Source organism: Nerophis ophidion, linkage group LG04 (genome assembly GCF_033978795.1).
Source record: "Nerophis ophidion isolate RoL-2023_Sa linkage group LG04, RoL_Noph_v1.0, whole genome shotgun sequence".
NCBI lineage: Eukaryota > Metazoa > Chordata > Actinopteri > Syngnathiformes > Syngnathidae > Nerophis > Nerophis ophidion.
The window spans coordinates 41,217,825-41,237,251 of record NC_084614.1 but is presented as its reverse complement, the minus strand read 5'-3'; the positions used below and the strand labels follow the sequence as shown (position 1 = coordinate 41,237,251).

At 40.5% G+C, this 19,427-nt stretch overlaps 1 protein-coding gene across 2 annotated transcripts in view; it reads right to left on the bottom strand.

Moving 5' to 3' along the window:
* Window positions 1–1,696: 1,696 nt before the first annotated feature.
* nova1 (NOVA alternative splicing regulator 1) overlaps window positions 1,697–19,427 on the bottom strand; it is a 107,899-nt gene continuing 90,168 nt past the window's right edge. For both annotated transcript variants that reach the window (XM_061898072.1, XM_061898073.1), the window contains exons 3-4: window positions 15,308–15,474; window positions 1,697–12,305 (exon numbers count right to left, since the gene is read on the bottom strand). In XM_061898072.1, coding sequence (XP_061754056.1) covers window positions 11,286–12,305; window positions 15,308–15,474 — 1,187 coding nt within the window. In that variant the 3' untranslated portion in view covers window positions 1,697–11,285. The remainder of the gene's footprint in view (window positions 12,306–15,307; window positions 15,475–19,427) is intronic.

Sequence of the window (19,427 nt, the reverse complement as noted above, 5' to 3'; positions counted from 1 at the left end):
CATATGCAACTAAAAAATGGTTAATTATTTTTTTTTAACAAATGCTTTCATTTGGTCGAAAATGATTGGTTGCTTGAAAAGACACCCATTTCTCTCCATATATCTTCACCAGCAATAGTTTTAAATCCTGTGAAAAGTGATGTTAAATGTTCATTTGTCAATTTCATTGTTTTCTGCTTGAGAAAACTATAATTATTGATGTTTGTTTTTTTTGTATGGATTTAAATGATTTCTTATGGGAAAAATTGCTTCAGTTTTCGTCTGACCTTTTGCAACGGATTTCTGTCAAAACCCGAGGCACTACCACTGCCTCATCATGCGCTGTCAGACTGGAGTGGAGAACAAAAAAAGAAGCAGAAGACAAGTGATGTTAAAATGAACATTTATAATGACTCTGTTGCCGTCGCAAAAATAATCTTTAAAAAACAATTCAATTATTATTAACACTGAAATGCTGACTTCACTGGTAGTCCACGAGTCATAAAACACAACTCACTGAATTTATTTTACAAACACAGTACTACAGTTACATTAAATAGTAATTACCAGTAAATCTATTCATGAATAACGTTCAAATAATATAATAATAAAACAATGACAGTTTTTTTTTTATCCTCCCTGTCTCCCAGCTTAGCAACTGTCTTTTCTTCAACAGTTCAGCATCTATAAAATATACTGCTTCTTTGACAAGAAAACAGACTGGCAGCATAACAGTGACTTATGACTTCAAATTAGGCGAATGTTTGTCGAGAGGAATGGATTAATTCACCGTTTCGGTAAAGTAACATTTGGCTCAGTTATAGAATTATTTGGCACTCATTTTGACAAAAAAAAAAAAAAAATGCCATAAAACCCGTTCACACGTTTTCTACCATGGCACTACAAGGCATCATCCTTACATTTGTGAATATGATGCGACTCTCTATTCGAGATGAAATGTACCGTACATTCTGCCATCAGAAGCCCTTCGCGTTGTTGACACTTTGAATGCTCTCAGATTCCCGTCGCATGCGGGAGAAATCCACCAATCAACAAAACATCGCTTGGTTTCAAACGCACTAATTATTAGCATGTATGCTGTCAGTCCATTTTTTTTCTCCAAGATGTAAACAATGGGATGTAAAAAACATAAAGAAAAGAAGGTACAGTGGAACCCGTTTAAGTCGACACCCTTACTCACGCCGATGTAAACAGCTGTCGACATAACCAAAACCAAAAATCATTTACGTGAGATTTTTTTCCCAGAGAATGGGCTATAATAAACAATTTTTTAATGGGGTTTCCTCCATTTGTGCATATATATTTAGATTCTTATCTTTTCATTAGGGCTGCCAAACTTAACACATGCGATTAATTGTAACAAATCTCATACCAACAATGTATAAATGCAGATTAGTTATGTATATGGATGTGTTCAGTAAATTAGCACCTTGGTATTTGCGATATTGTTGCAGTTGGTCAAAATATTCACTTTAAACGAGGCTGTTACCAAGTGTTGTACAAACAAATGAGCATATTCAAGTAAAACATTTACAAAAAATAATATGATATTCTGACAAAAAAATTGCATTTGTGTCAAAATATTGGGGTCTTTTTTTTCTTCTTTAATTTGAATATGCAAACCAATAATGAACTGTGATTTAGACATGATTAATTACAGTTAAAAAGTGTGATTAAACTAATAAATCTATCAATTGATTAACTTAAACAAGTAGAAAAACTTATTTGGGTGTTACCATTTAGTGGTCAATTGTACAGAAAATGTACTGAACTGTGCTATCTACTAAAAAAAGTTTAAATGACTCAATCAATCAAAGTTGTAAATATTGATTCACATCTGCAATTCCTATTTACTACGATTAGGAATGGAACGATATGAAAATTTTATATCATGGTTATTGTGACCAAAATGATCACGGGTATCATTATTATTACGGTACTGTTGAATTCGCTAACAGTGTACTTATATACATACTGAAATATTTCAACCAAGTTTTGTTGTCCTCTGAGTATAAATCGATCACACACATAATTGAATAACTTAGTTGCTTAGACAGTAATGTGTTTATATAAGTTAAGCTTATGGAATGTCGTTTCTTAAAGTGGACCTATTATGCATAACTAACTTTTCTTACCTATTAGTACCAGTTTTTGTGTATTTGGGATTTGCACAAGTCCTGCAAATTTGAAATCAAACCATGGCCAAGACATTTATAAAACAATCTTGCCTTTCTTTATACTTACTCCAAACGAGCCGTTTGGAATTTGCTCAATTTGTAATGTTTTTCGAATTGGTAAACCTCAGCGGATAACTCCATATACAGTAGAGATTTACCCCCAGAGCTTTACGCGAGTCAGCTATTGTGGTGATGTTGAAGTCAATAAGCGCCTTCTTTTTCTCTATCCTCTTGCTGCGGAGCAGACTGGCTCGTACGTGCACATGCATCCCCTGATGTTGCCATTTATAATATGAAGTAGTTTGAACTTATATCTGTCAGTAGACTCAATATGGAAGTGCTAAAAACTACAACATGGTTGAAAGGGAGAAGACGCAGTCGAAGTGGAGGAACGCAAATAAAACCGCCCACAAAACGGTGCATTCTAAGGAGACGGTCAGAAAGCGGCTTGATTACTAAGGTCTGTAAAACATAATCTTTGCAAAACGTTGACCAAAGAACCACCATTACATGTTAAAAGGAAGTGTTTTATATGTAGGAAAAAAAAAATCATAATATGACCCTTTAGTGTGGAAATATATTAATGTAGCTTGTATTAATGTTAGCATTTAAGCTAGCTAGCACGAGTCTGTCCGTGAGTTTGTCCAAGTGCGGCTATCAATTAAATTTTTTTCACAATTTTAATTCAAACGTTACTAATTACGATTTGATTTTTTTTAGGCCATCTCCCTGCTTACTCGCTGTGCGTATTCTTCAGCAGCCAATAGGAGCTTTTGTAAACTGTAACCTGTTTTAAAAAGGTTTTATATAATATACACCATGTAGTATGTTACTAGCATCTTTTTAAACTTGAGAATCAAATCGAGTTTTGAGTTGTTTTAAGATTCACAGCCGCAATATTTTACTTTCCTGACCACAATGACTAAAAAACCTCAAAAAAACAATGGGTGAATTTTGTTGGTTAATCCTCCCATGCTTTTTGAGCCTGCTTAGTATTGAACAGGAAGTCACTGTGTGCACATTTTCATGAGGTGTAAATTGAAAATGGCTATGTCACAGTTTTTTTTGCCGCAATAATGAGGACATTAACAATATTACAACGCTTGTCCAATTTATTGTTGACAAAATGTATGTATGTTGGGCACCTTTTAGCAATACAAGTCGGTTGACATAAGCCAGCTGTCGACAAAAACGGGTTCCGCTGTACAATGTTAAAAACATCTTGCAAGGCACTCGACCCTTCTGTAGAAAACAAACGACATTCCTTGCATTTTGACAAAGTAAAAAAAAAAAAAAAAGTGGTGTAGCAAATCCAACGTATACATGAGTTCTTGAGGGTGTAGAAGTCAACAGGTTCATGTGAGGTTAGGAGGGTCAAAGACAACAAAAATACACAAAAAGGTATCATCTTTCCTCGGATGGATGCTCTCTGAAATACTTGGATATTTTTTAAAGGGTGAACACGGTTTTCACCGGACTAAAAGACTGAACGGCGGTGTCACGTAGGCTGTGATTCCATAGGAGGTTTTAAGAGTGTCGCGTTTGCCAGTCCGAGCCTTCATGAGGCGGCCAATGAATGTCCGAAACATGTGTGGACAGAATCTTCTTTTGGAATGCTAACAGTAATCCACTTGGCGTTTGTATCATGGATAAGTAAATGCAATGAGGAGGCAGGGCGGTGGGGGGCTGGTAGCTTAAGAGACATAAGTATTATTCACGACATCTCATTTTCCTCTGCTATTTTCAGGGAGAATCGTGCTTTTTTTGCTGGTGCCGATGAAGCCTCTCAGACCAGACTGTTGGATCAGAATGCATCCCTCGGTGGCGACAGCCCCCCACAGAGAAAATATCTACGGTAATGATGCACATTTTCCGATTTGCAAAACACATAAACAGTTATAGATAGAAAAGCAAAGTATTCCTTGTTAAAAACAAAGCACTCTGTGATAGACACAAACTTCTGCTGAAGGGAATGTGAAGGAGAACACAATTTGAGAGAAGAAGCAGGCGCTACTTCTCCATTTTGTCTGAGACTCCAGCCCTTTCCGTAATACACCCAACAGGATTAGGGAAAATAAATAAATACAACAACAACAAAAAGAATGACATCCGAACATAAGAAAACTTCAAAACATGGTTTGCTTCATCTCACACCTACTATGACCCCATTATCAGTAAAGTGCAGTTATGCAACACCAAACAAACAAGAATTGGAAATTGGGTAAAACATGTCTGGTTCATGATAATGGCCGTGAGAGGCCTACCTGACTATAGCTGAAATCTGTTATTGACATAGATATTAACTCTACATGTTTGTGACATTCCTGCCCTGATTTGACATTAAAGACGGATTCAAACAGTAATGTGTACATTCATAGATTAGATCTAGGCTTTCAAGCTGTGACATAAAATAAAATGAATCACATCTTGGGACAGGCTACATGAGGTTCAACCTGGTTGTTGAATAAATGTCTAGTATCCTTGTATGTCTGATATCCTTAATAAAACCCAAACAAAACAAAAACAAGACAAAACAAGAAGACAATTTAATTGAATTACATCTTCACGTTTGCTCATTTCACTTATTTTTTTTTTGTTCAAAGTTCTTGCTGTACCTATTAGGGGTGTAACGGTACTGGTAATCAGTTCGGTACGAAGGCGCACCGATTTCCCCACACGGCACACATAAAGTGAGGGACAGGAAGTGTTAATCGCGTCTACTTGGTAAACAAATACACTGGTGGTCCGGCCCTTGCCAAGAAGAAGCCAGAGCTTGAAAACCAGATGGCCTTCCAAGTAAAAAAAAACGTAAACGGCAAGTGGATACGACAAAAAAAGCAATGTGCCAGGTCAGGAACAGGGTAAAGGGGACCTAACGAAAAATAAAACGGTAATTCACAGTGTTTAAACTTTTACTGTTGTGGCTTTTGGCATCTTGTAAAAAATATTAACGAGATAAACTAATATATATGCCAGTGGCTTGCTTTGTGACTTATAACACACAGTTAAGATGATGTTGTTTTGTTCAGATAGCTTAGCATCCATTGACATACTTTGGATTGGTTTAATGATCTCTAATCAAAGTGTCCCCCCCCTTCTTTAATCTTTCTGTATGCTATATATTTGAAAATGTTTTTATTAGAGAATTACCTGCCAGCAGTTTGCAGTTTTACTAAAAAAATGATAATAATTCAAGCCGTCTCCACAAAAGCTAAGCAGTTTTGCATTTTGTTCCCAGAACAACCTTAAAAGTCAAGGTACATACCAAACCGTGACTACGGCGTACCGTGACACCCCTGAGGCCCATAAACCAAAACGTCTTTTCTGAGATGAGTGCTGTGTTAGTGCCGTTTTTGGGCCAACATGACAATAAAAAACTCCCTTCCAACTAACAACATTAAAACACAACTGGATAAACATGAGTCGAGTAAACGTAAGCGCTTTACATTTGACCGCATGCAGTGTTATGTCTTTGAATGTCTGGAGTCGCCTCGCAAAATTTTTGTTCTTTTTTTATTTTCCCCCTCTCCTCCAAAGGTTTTCTTTTTGATACCATGCATTAGAAGACGTGCAAAAAGATAACACCTAACTCCACAAACACATTTTTGATTGTTAATGACTATGTTATGAATGCGTATAACATGTTATGCTTAGTCCATGCTGGCCTATAGAGACATTTGTGAGAAAACAGCAGTACTTAAGCCACAGGTCAAACACACAAGGGATGCATGGCATGTAAAACAACATAAAAATCACAATCTTTTACTTATATTCTATGTACCTATGGGATAAAACAATGCACAGACAGTTTTTTCTCCTTTGTTTTCTTCATGATTATCTTTTTTTTTTTTTTTAACTTAAAAGACAGTGTTTGGTTGGCACTTGATCAGCACTTCTAAACAAGTTATTGATATCTAAGAATTGATCGCACATCTACAATTTCAGAAGCTGCAGAGGTCTAGTTTGGCACAGGGTGTACTATGGAGTCTAGTATTACTTGTACTACCTTACCAATACTGTAGTATTCTATACACCTCTTTGTATGCCCGTGTTTCTAACCAACCGACCAGACATCTTTTCAACTAAAATACTTTGTATAGTTTACTTATCAAATAGCAGCATCTTTATAACTTACAAAAAAGTACATGTAAACCTATTCATTCAAAATTGAAGTAACTTCAAAAGTTCGTACAACAGACATAAAACACAAAACAGGACAACATGCTACTATATTGCTTCCAATATTCTTTACGTTTTCTTACGGTCAAACTAAATCATCAGTGACAGAAACGTGGACGCCACCGTTTGATGAGTCATCAGAATGCACAAACAAATTGCAAAGCTAATCTTAATCAGGCTTAGTTGGCACTCTCATCATCCACACAAGTATAACATAGTTCACATTGTATCGACAACGCCGGACTGCATTTAGACTACAAACTAGAATAGCTACGATAAAGTACATATAGATCATATGACGTGACATATTCCTATTCCACAGAAATGAATTGGAGTCATTTTCAGATAAGAGGATATGCATAAAAGATGTCATTGTTTCAGCTTAAGGTTACAAACGAGTTCCCGACGTACTTTTAAATTATGCTCGCGTTGTCTACAGGCTGAGCTTTGTTTGTTCAGTTGGAATATGAATATCTGCGGACATTTGAAAAACAACAAGACCTCTTCTCTTAGAGGACCACAGTTTGTGGTCCAAACCCTTTAAAATAAGACTTGTTCTCGTTATTGACTAAATGGAACACTTTAAGGGAATTGTTGCTGGTTGGTCTCAGAGCGGGTGTCACAGTTTTGGAGGCAGGTTTTATTTTTACTGTGCATTTTTAGCCTTGCTAAATATTTTCATACCCATACGACAAGGGTCATAACTGCCACCCCGCAGCACGCCCGACACCACCCGGCAGAAGACAAGACAGGAGAAAGAAGGGGAGAGAGAGCACAGTGTACTGCACAGGAGGTAAAAGCACAGGTGACACCTAAAAGTGCGTTCACACTTGGTTGGGTTAGGATTAACTTTGTTAATACGATGTGTTTTGTCGCCAAACCTTGGACCGGACAAGGACTAATTGCAACTGAAACCAGGAAATGGTTCGTAAAAACCAAGAAAAGGTTTAGAAAAACGACCAAAAAATATCCACAAATGTTTTTTTGCAAAAAACCCCCCGCAAATGATAGTAATGGAATTACCAACTTTTACATGAAAAAGGCCCCTTTAGGTTTTGAATTTCACGTCAACAAAAACGATCCTATTATATGAGTATGTTGACATCGTTTTAAGCAGGGGACAGGGATTTGATTAGTCAATCGACTAAATACTCGAAAGCCAATTCTAAGACAAACTGAACAGTTTAGTAAACAAGTTATACAACGATTTCCGGTTTGTCATTAAGAGGAAAACCTTGTCTCCCGAGTGTTCCACCAGATAACTGCATGTCACACTGTCAATCCAGAAGAAGAACTACGGAAAGATTAGAACGCATTGAAGTGTATACATGCAGTGTAGAGACTGCATGTATAATTTAGGTGTTAGACGGACATATACGGGGTCCAGTGTAATCTATATTGGTAAAGATTTTACCACAGAAACACAAGCCCTACAAACCATATACAGTATAACCAGGAAGACAACATATTGTTTTGGGTGTGTCAACAGACACGTCACAAAAATGGTACAGTCGACACGCGACAATGCATATGCTTCACTGAACATTGTTTGGTGTGAACTGACCCGCAATAAAGTACACACCAAGTTTTATTTTCTTTTTTTTAAGCATTTTTTCTCCGGACCAGTGCACAAAGTGTGAACGCACCCTAAGAATCATAACAACGGGCAATATGTAGGTGCGGGATTAAGAGGAAAGTTAATGAGGTGCAGAGAGATTTGGCATTATGTTTCGATGACAGAGGTTTGAGAAGAGCTCCCTGCAATCAAGCAGTCCATTTGCATTGATAAACGTCCCCTTTTTGTGCTTGTTTCTTATTCGCTAAAACATTGGGCAGTGCAAATGTTCTAGTAGACAAAGATTTCACTAGTAGCCAGATTGGTAATGGATGACTTTGTAGCCATACAGGAAGAGAGGCTCACCGCGACTAAAACGTTAACACAGATAAATTCATGTACTTTGAAAAACGTCATGAATTATCATGAAAACTGCAGAAACAAAAGACTTTGAAGGAAAAAACAACAAAAACAACCCACAAATGGTTCAGATTTTCTTTGATACCCCTACAGCTCCGTGTTTTCAAAAAGCCGATCACAGAGTTCCTTTTTTTGCTTGACAGGGACTGTTGAAATTATGATGTATTGACCATGATCTAATAGACGACACACTAAACATTCGTTGGAGTGCATCCTTTAAAAATTGAGTGTGTCAGTGCTGATGCCAGAAACTGAAAGATGCGCTTATGGGGATCGGGTCTTGGTCTATCTATGTGACATGGAAGAAAATATTCTCTCACCCCACTAAGTAATAGACGAACCTCGCATCGTGTTCTTAATGTCTCACAGTGCAGTCTTCGAAATGAACGCGATGGATAGCAGCACACAGGGAGGCCAAGGTACTCTTGAAGTGCTTGGAAATGCTCTAAATAGTTTGCCTCCCTCCACGAGAACAACTATTGTCCATGAAAGACAGTGATTCCAAGATATTTTTTCTGATGGTTTCTGTATGCTCCTCCCAAAGTTAATGATGAGTCGCATGTTTTGGGTCGGATAAAAGGCTGCCCGGATGAATTGAACACATCTTTTTTGTCTCGATGCAAATGCAGAAGGATGGCTCACAGAGGAATTGTGACCAAGACTTCTTTTCAAGTGTCATTCCCTTTCTTTAGAGAATGTCTCTTGAATATTTGGTACCCTTATGTGAAGGCATGTTTTGTTTTTTCACAGATACTGGTGAGTACAGCTTTTCTTTGTGAAATGGACAATTTTCGGCTCAAAAGTACATCTAAATTTATGGCAAAATAGGGATATGCGCATATGACAATAAGGCAAACCTTTGTTAGTAAATTTTAGGGAGTAAGGGCTGGCTTGAGACTTTAAAACTGTATTGAAATTAATAACCGACCCTATTTTATCATGCAAGAGAGGCTGTCACGTCTTCCAGGTCATAGATAAAACTAGATTCGTCCGTTACGCCCCTTTGAATTGCGTGCCTGTGGCCAGCTTAAGCTAGTAGGGGCAAAGTGCAAAGGCATTACATTGCTGTAGACGGCATGGAAATGAAAGACAACAAAAATGCCTGGACATTATGCTGCATTCGGTTCCAAAATACGCCGTAAAGTCGAAATAAGCAAGTCAGGAAAGTAGCCCAGGCTAAGATGGCTGCCATGTAGGCACAATGTATCTAGTTATACCTATGATCCAGCCTACTATTTTGGGGTGGGCGGATCGATCCAAATATATATAGCATTAATACCAAGGGTAGTGATGAAACAGATATTTTTCAGTTCTCTATGTTTATTTTCACTGATAGCTCAATGTTTTTTTTATTGGGTTAGTCGTAATGTTACGTTGTTATATTGTTATACAGTGGTACCTCGGTTTTCATATGCCCCAATTTTCGTATGATCAAATAAAAATGTGGCCACGGTTTTTGCATATTGTCTCAGTTAATGCACAGCTAAATATCATGACAAACAAACTGGTCTGTTGGTCTAAACAAAGAATCCAACGTGTTGATGACTAAGTAATGAATTCAAGGAAGAACTCACAGCAAAGTAGTCTCGCTCCCCTAACATCCTACCTTTCCACTCATCACTCATTCATTTATCTATTTCATTCATCATTTATATTTATTTGCATGTAAAACTGAAATATTTTTTTTTACAAAAACTGTTAGTATTTTGGTTGGATGGATGCAATTTGGCCCTCAGACCTTTTGGAACGGAAAACCAAGATACCACTGTACTTCCCCTGTATTTACTTGTTATCAGGTTGATAGCAACAATAGCAGTATCGCACACCCTTATTCCTAACCCTTGATGACAAATCAGCCTATTTAAACCAGGAGTGAGTGGGAGAATCTGGTTTTCTAATAGTGATGATTTATAGCCAATCCTGTAGCACCAAGAAAGGTTTGTTTGTTTTTGGAGTGTTTGTCTCAATGATTAAATATGTTTGTGCATTTATAGGCGCATTAGCTAAGTGTGTTCATGTGAAATATATTTATACATTCCTGTGTGTCTCCTCTATTATCTCATGTAGATTATTGAACCCCAGAACGAACCTTGCAGACGGCAACTGTTAAACTCAGACTGGGCTTAACTTGTACATTTCTTTCACTGCGAGACAACACTTGATCCCTGTAAATAAAAAATACCAATAGGCAATTTTTTTTACATTCAGATTAACCTGCATTTACAGGTTCAAATCATCTGTCATTGAATCAGATCATATCAATAAATAATGGTTAAAAATATAAAATACCCACATTTTTAAACTTCATTTTTCAAGATTCCCCACCCCCCAAAAAAATCTACAAATGTGTGATATCTTTAAGGAAATTATTTGCTTCTCATAAAGTGAGGTTATCTCACATGCTGGCTTTGAGCCCCGCTGCCCCACCCCATCGCCAACGCCTTGCACATTGCGTACAAAGGCCTGTGAAACAGCCCAGTTGGTTTGCTGGGACCTCACTGGACATTCAACTCACCGGGAGCTGAGGTCTGCAAGTTACATCAAAACGATTAAACCAAACAAGAATATATAGAAAAAACAAAAAAACAAAACAAAAACAAAACAAAACCTAAGTAAAGAAACTCATTAATGAGGTTTTAGAGGAAAGTGAAACCATGTGGTCTCACCCTTGAATCTGCACCTTGGCAGTGGACAAGTTCAGCTTACTCTGATAACCATCATCAAAAAGGACTGGACACAAACTTTTAAAAAAGATCAGGACATCAGTCCCAAAACATTCAAATATCACACACACTTTGTCTTCGGTGTCTCCCCCTCCTCCTCCTTTGAAATCCTCTCATTTGATTCTGAAATATTAAATATTTGGACATTTCTTTTTTTTTCCTCTTTTGACCCTTTAGAATTCTCCTCTAGCTCTGTCCTCATCCTTTCCTTTCTTCCTCCTTTTTTTCTTTTTAACCCACTTTTTGCGGGTTGGTAGCTCGCACGCCCTGCTCGTAGGTGATCCGCTGGCTGATCAGATACTGCGCTGCTTGCGTAGCGGCTGGCGACCCTGTTATGGTAACTTTACGGTTCCGAGTACCAGGAATGAACTCTCCCTTTTTGGAGATCTGGATGCGGGCTCCTGTTAGCTCCTGGTATTCAACCAGTGTTTTCCCTCCTTTCCCCAAAATGGCCCCAACTAGATTTTCAGGTACAGCAATTTCCACCACGTCCTTGGCTCCGTCTGCCAGCTTCTCCGTTGCTAATAAGGAGGAGGCCATCAGTGGGGATGAGGCGTTCAGGTACCCATTGGAAGCCCCTGTAGCAGCTGCAAGAGAACCTAGGGAGAACCCGCCAAGGCCGGTCACAGGGTGGCCAGCGCTGCCGGAGGCATCGCTAGCATAGGAGGCTAAGAGGTTAGCTGCAGCAGCTGCAGCCGGGTTGGCACTAGCTGCTACTGCAGCTAGGACACCAGAGGCAGCTGCGGGGTTAAGGCCCAGGCCCAAGGTGTTAGTGTTGTAGCCATAGCTGGCTAGTGTGTTGAGGGCCGATGTGATGGCCAGCAGGTCATTGCCAGAGAAGCTCGACATGGCAGCAGGGAAGGCACCCATTCCCGTCAAGCCGGCCTGACCCAGAAGGCTGGAGGCAGTTGCAGCTGCTGCAGCTGCATTAGGCAGCACCTCGGCGGTGTTAGCGTACGGGGATCCGGTGGGGTTGGAGTTGGCGACTGGGCCGGAGACATTGGAGTAACTGATGTTGAGGCAGCTGCTGCTCTGAGGGTCCTCCTGGATTTTTTGTACGATGATCTCCACTGCCTTGCGGTTCTGTTCAGGCTCACCACTGATTGTTACCACTCGCTCCTGCAGGTTGATGCCCTCTGGCTTCTGGGAGAGCTGCACCCACGCTCCTGACTGCTCCATCACTGCTTTGACTGTGGCGCCTCCCTTGCCAATAATCAGCCCTGCTGTGCTGTTTGGCACGATCAATTTCGCCTGCAGAAAAATATAAACCATATGTAGTAGCAGTAAAACAACAACACTGTCTTAACAGCATGAGAACAGAAAGAAGGCTAATATGGCAGCGCCCGTTTTACTCAGCAATTTCTTAAACCTAAGGTTTTAGGCTACAGCTGTCACATGGCTCTGTCTTGCTATGAAAAACAGGAGGTAAAAATAACCTCACATCCTCACTTATACCTGACCCTACCAGCCTGCAGTACATGGCCCAGAGAATCAGTGGTAACTAATAAACACAATGTTTGACGCCTACCACATAAAGACCATACAATTTATAGGCTGTACACAGTGACGAATGGTATGACTAAATAAAAATCTATAAAGGCCCCCTCTGGCTGGACGCAGTATTGCAGGGTTCATCAAAAACATTTGTCCAAGGGCCGGAATTTTTCTCAGCAGAAACAGCGAGGGACAGATGCTCTCCAGTACCTGAGAATTGGAATTGGTACTCGTCGGTAAATAACTTTGTTATCCTAAATAAAAAATTTAAAAAAAAATAATTAAATGCACTCTCATTTCTGGACACTGGCCGAGAGTTGGTGGGCGGCCGAGAATGGAGTCAGCTCTCTTGGTTGCTCCCGTCTCTGGCCATGCTCCCTCCACCCCAGCAGACGATGGCGTGGAGCACCACAGAGGCCACCACATTGTATATGTTTCGTTTACTTTTTATTCATTGCTGTATGTAGAAGTGGCTGTTTGCATCAGCTCTGCTCTTTTAATGTCTTTATTGTCCTTTGTGTTCTTTCATGATCGATGTTTCCCTCTTACACACAAGTAAGAGGGATGTGTGCAATGGCTATGAGTTGTTTTTTCCCCCCTTGGCCTCAGTCTGGACCCCCTCTCCAGGGTTAGACCCATTTAAAAAAATAAATATTTTTTTCTGACATTCCCCCCACTTGTTTACCTGTATGTATCTCACCTTTTCTGTAAGGGGCGCTGCAAGTTGGCAGACCCGTCAGCGATCCTGTTCTGTCTCCCTGTAATGTTTTTCTGACCTTGAATGGGATTGTGCTGAAAACTATAATTTCCCCTCGGGGATTAATCAAGTATGTCTGATTCTGATTCTGAAGCAAAAGTTTTACTTAAATATATATTGAAAATCCTAAAGTGTATTTTTTTTCCAATTTGGAAAAACTAGGCCAGACGTTGTCTTTTTGTTTGTTTCTTGCTCTTTTGTCCGTGTTTATGGGCTCATATTGCCCATCCCATTTGAAGCTGAAACATTCCCACAATGGGACATTAGGTTTTCGTATCGGTACATTTGCAGCACTTCTTACTGGCGACTCGCAAGGCTCTTGTCTGTCCTACCTGTGTTTGCGGTGTCGCTGAGTCGCTCTCATCCCGCCAAGACAAATATTGTGAATGACAGAAAAGAGGTCTCACTGTGTTCAGTGAATAATTCTGTAAATAAATGCGCTAGAGAGCGATGCACAGAGTAAGACGTGAGGAAGAAACGGAAGGCTCAACAATTGTGATTGATGAACATGTCTGCCACTCAAATGCTGGTGGAGGAAAAAAAACTCAGCCGCTTGCGTTTTTTTATTGCATTAATTAAAACCTTGATGCTGATTCGATGTCAATTAAATGTGCACCCTGTTGTTATATTTTACTCATTTGCAAATATTTTACTCATTTGCAAATATGCATTCATTTCTTTTTGTCCTCGGTTTGGGGCCGTAGTCAGAAAGTTAATTTTGTTTTGAGCCTACAAATTATTTAATGCTAGGCTGCCCCGCCCTAAAAGCAAAACAGGCATTGTGAGTATGACGCTGCAATCCATGGGGCACTCTGTTCTGCATAAGGAAGCGCATGTAAAATGTCAATTCACGAATGACAGGGCGCTTCATATGAAATTTTATTGCAAACGTATTCCGAGCTGCTTCCCGCTATCACAGATGAGAGATTAATGGCAGACGTCCCCCGACTGTCCCAGTGGCTCTCACAATAGCTCTTGTCTTAAGAAGCCGAAGGTACTAAGTCCACATCCCAGTCAAAGTTGTAGTAAGGTTTATGAATTTATGTTTTAGTGATGTACACATTTTTATTTTGCACTGAAAAGAGTGTGTGCAATTTCTTTCCCATTAATTTATTTTAGTACAAAACATGCATTAAAATAATTAAAGTTCAATTAAAAAAAGTATAAAGATTGTTTTGTATAAATAAAAAAGTGTGAACAATGTTGTAATGTGGAGGGGAATATTGTACCGTTTGAGTTTATGTGAGTTTATGTACTTAAAAGTACCAAATTCAGCAACCATTCCTAACCCGGAGTAATCTATTATTACAATGTACCATGGCTTTCACATACCCTGTAAAAATACATCTGGATTTTCATACACTGTCTTGTTCATTATACAGCTCAACATTGCATTTAAAAAACTAGACTGTTTTCCTGCGTTTAATTCTGTGGAATTGAGTGCCCAAACTCAAACTCAGGTTGTGTGTAACATGTCTTTATTACTAAACGTGCCTGTTAGCCTACTCTCAACTCTCACCTCGAAGTCATTTTCCCCCAGCTCCCTCGTAATTCATGACATCATCATCAGTTGACTCTAAATAGCACAGGTGCACTACATGTCTTTGCTTATTTTATTGACTGTACGTGCAAAATAAGCCACCATGAAAGAAAGTTGTACAATTTTGACGATCCAGAACCGCTTCACCCATTTACAAATCTTGCATATGCACAAAACAGGGCCTGAAAGTAGCCTGTGCTGTGATTTATTTTGGCGGGAGAATGTACACACCTGCATACAAACTCTTCAGCTGTTGTCTGCACATTTAGGCAGACATTCATGTATTTAACACAATTAGGGTAAACCAGCGTAAAGACATTCATTTAAAAACATTTACCTACTTTTGGCCCACCCAGTATATTTAGAATTTGTTTTCAACAGCTGATGGCTGATATATATGTTTTCTTTTTTGTAGTGGAGGAGACCGTCGTTATTTTGAGTCTTTGCTTTACACTAACTCACCTGTTTGATACGATCAGGGTTGACTGTGGTCTGTGGCTGCAGTATGCTGACTGGTTCTGGCTTCTGGGCACTCTGGGGCATCTCACGGACTTTCTCAGCAATGAAGTTGTGGACACCGTTGAGGGCTTCGACAGTACCCTGGATCAGGCAGACACGCTCTGTTGTTCCTAAAATGACAGACAAAGAGGACAAATGCAAATGGTTAGTTACATTACTGCACCTTTTAATTTGTTGGTGTTTTGCAAATTTACAGGATAACCCTTCAAATTCTGTGATTTGTTGTTGGCTAAAATGCTTAAAAGAGTAAACCCTATAGCAGGGGTCGGGAACCTTTTTGGCTTAGAGAGCCAAGAAGCCAAATATTTTAAAATGTATTTCCCTAAGAGCCATATAATATTTTTTTTTAACACTGAACACAACTAAACGCGTGCATTTTTAAGTAAGACCAACATTTCCAGAGTATAATAAGTCTCTTGTTCTTTGTAATAACATTGTTATTCTGAAGCTAACTGTGGAGGGGGCGTGGCCTGCAGCAAAGCGGGATGTTGCCAGGACCGGCCTCAAAATAAGCGACCGGTGCGTAGATGGCCCACCTGGGCCTTTTTATCTAATCACCTGTCGCTCTGTTATAAGCAGCAGCCAGGAGGAGAGACAGGGTTGGGGCTGGAGCGAGAGCGCGAGTAAGGACGAAAGAGAAAAAGACAATTGCTGTAAAGCAACTGAGAGAAAAATAAAATAAAACAATGTTGTAACCCTAAAACAGGCTCTTGGTGGTCTGAAGAACCCCCAGGAGGGCAAGCCTCACACTAACCAATAATAAATAAATTACTTCTTACCATTAACGCAACTTCTTGAACATAAAAATGCATGAGAATGTTTTATATTTTGAACGTTGTTTTTAACACTGTGATTACAAGTGGAATTATTCATTACTTATCCTGTTAAGCAACGTCAGCTCAGATTTATCCGAAAGCCAGATGCAGTCATCAAAAGAGCCACATCTGGCTCTAGAGCCATAGGTTCCCTACCCCTGCTCTATAGACTGTTCTTGAACCATTTGGAGAAGAGGCATGGCTTTCAAAGCTTGTAAACTGAATTATTCTCCCAGTCAGTGTCATGTCTTTGTGATCATGTTTTGTTTGGTTATGTTCTGTTGGTTTTTGAACTCTTTGTGCACTCTTGTTTTGTCACCATGACGAGCATTAGTTTCACCTGTCATGTGTTCGGACTCACGCACCTGTCACTAATCATGTTTGTATTATTTAAGCTTGTAGTTGCCAGGCAGTCAGCCTGGCGTCATACTCAACACTCCGGTTATGACTATACTCAATACTCTGATTTTGCTGTTCATGCCATACTCTGCCAAGTAAGTTTTGTTTCATTTCCATAGTTTCTGCCCATGTGTAAGTTTTGTTTTCAAGCCACAATTTAGTGAGTTTTTTAGTTCATGTTTCATGTCCTCAGTTTTGCCTTTGCTTTTACCTGCGTTAGGCATGCTCGCCTCCGGGTTGTTTTTTGTTTCCTTAGTACATTTTTTTGCCCCTGCTATGAGTGCCTTTTGTTTGGTAATTTTTGAGTAAAATATTAAATATATTTTTACCTTCATGCCACGACCGGTCCAGTTCCTTTGCAATCCGGGAAAACAAACCACACCACAGTCCTTGCTTGGACAGTCAGAATGAAAGTGAAACTTACTGACCAAAAGTAGTTTGAATAAAGACAGCCATCAGTTTTTATGTTCCTTGTTGACGACTACGGCTGTCTCGATTCAATATTGATATTTGACATCGGCCTGATTGCCAAAAAACTAGTATCTGCTGGCATTTCCAATACAACCAGTCGGCGGCGTGTTTACTTGTGCAAAGATGGACAGCCAGTTAACATCTAAATGTCCTCCAATGAGCACACAAGGTTGGTCTTTCCTTGTATTTTAAGGGAGACATGGTAGCCGCATTTCACTTACCTACTGTATAATAAAAGTATGCAGTAACAAAGGTGTCTACATCATGAGCTTACCGTTACTTCATAAATTATGGTGGCCAAAAAGCAATTATCACTTCACTTTAACTTAAATACAGCATAAATTCAATCTTGACAGTTAAGAATAATAGGTTAATATGTTGCATAGCTACCAGTTAGCTGTGTGAGTCATTTTGCTAGATGAAACCTTTTCTAACATTACACCTTACAAAATAATAAAAGTATCTATAATTTGTGCTGATAACAGATCGTACAGGCAAATACTCATGGCTCCAATATCAGTGTTGTATCAGAAGTGAATACGTTTACACACTCCTATGTAAAACACATCTACCAAAGCAGTTTTGTTTGTAAATGTGACACTCGCCTGAAAACTAAATTTGTGTGCGTGGTGTAAGAATATTACAGTATGTGTTTATGTCCTAATGTGTTCTGTGCTCAGTGTGAGCAATACTTGCACTCACACACAAAAAAAAAGACATATACTTGTTCGTATACAGAGGAACTCCTATACACTGAATGTTAATGCACTGTTATTATACAGTATTTCCGTTGCGCCGTTTTTTCCATGCTTTTATAATAAATGTAAAGCCATCAAACAGGATGTGTTTTCAAAATTGGCGAACCATTGGTTATTCAAAACATCAGTCAACATCCATCCATCCATCCATCATCTTCCGCTTATCCGAGGTCGGGTCGCGGGGGCAGCAGCCTAAGCAGGGAAGCCCAGACTTCCCTATCTCCAGCCACTTCGTCTAGCTCTTCCCGGGGGATCCCGAGGCGTTCCCAGGCCAGCCGGGAGACATAGTCTTTCCAACGTGTCCTGGGTCTTCCCCGTGGCCTCCTACCAGCTGGACGTGCCCTAAACACATCCCTAGGGAGGCGTTCGGGTGGCATCCTGACCAGATGCCCGAACCACCTCATCTGGCTCCTCTCGATGTGGAGGAGCAGCGGCTTTACGTTGAGCTCCTCCCGGATGGCAGAGCTTCTCACCCTAACTCTAAGGGAGAGCCCCGCCACCCGGCGGAGGAAACTCATTTCGGCCGCTTGTACCCGTGATCTTATCCTTTCGGTCATGACCCAAAGCTCATGACCATAGGTGAGGATGGGAACGTAGATCGACCGGTAAATTGAGAGCTTTGCCTTCCGGCTGAGCTCCTTCTTCACCACAACGGATCGATACAACGTCCGCATTACTGAAGACGCCGCACCGATCCGCCTGTCGATCTCACGATCCACTCTTCCCCCACTCGTGAACAAGACTCCTAGGTACTTGAACTCCTCCACTTGGGGCAGGGTCTCCTCCCCAACCCGGAGATGGCACTCCACCCTTTTCCGGGCGAGAACCATGGACTCGGACTTGGAGGTGCTGATTCTCATTCCGGTCGCTTCACACTCGGCTGCGAACCGATCCAGTGAGAGCTGAAGATCCCGGCCAGATGAAGCCATCAGGACTACATCATCTGCAAAAAGCAGAGACCTAATCCCGTGGCCACCAAACCGGAACCCCTCAACGCCTTGACTGCGCCTAGAAATTCTGTCCATAAAAGTTATGAACAGAATCGGTGACAAAGGACAGCCTTGGCGGAGTCCAACCTTCACTGGAAACGTGTCCGACTTACTGCCAGCAATGCGGACCAAGCTCTGACACTGATCATACAGGGAGCGGACTGCCACAATAAGACATTCCGATACCCCATACTCTCTGAGCACTCCCCACAGGACTTCCCGAGGGACACGGTCGAATGCCTTCTCCAAGTCCACAAAGCACATGTAGACTGGTTGGGCAAACTCCCATGCACCCTCAAGAACCCTGCCGAGAGTATAGAGCTGGTCCACAGTTCCTCGACCAGGACGAAAACCACACTGTTCCTCCTGAATCCGAGTTTCGACTATCCGGCGAAGCCTCCTCTCCAGTACACCTGAATAAACCTTACCGGGAAGGCTGAGGAGTGTGATCCCACGATAGTTGGAACACACCCTCCGGTCCCCCTTCTTAAAGAGAGGGACCACCACCCCGGTCTGCCAATCCAGAGGTACCGCCCGTGATGTCCACGCGATGCTGCAGAGTCTTGTCAACCAAGACAGCCCCACAGCATCCAGAGCCTTAAGGAACTCCGGGCGGAACTCATCCACCCCC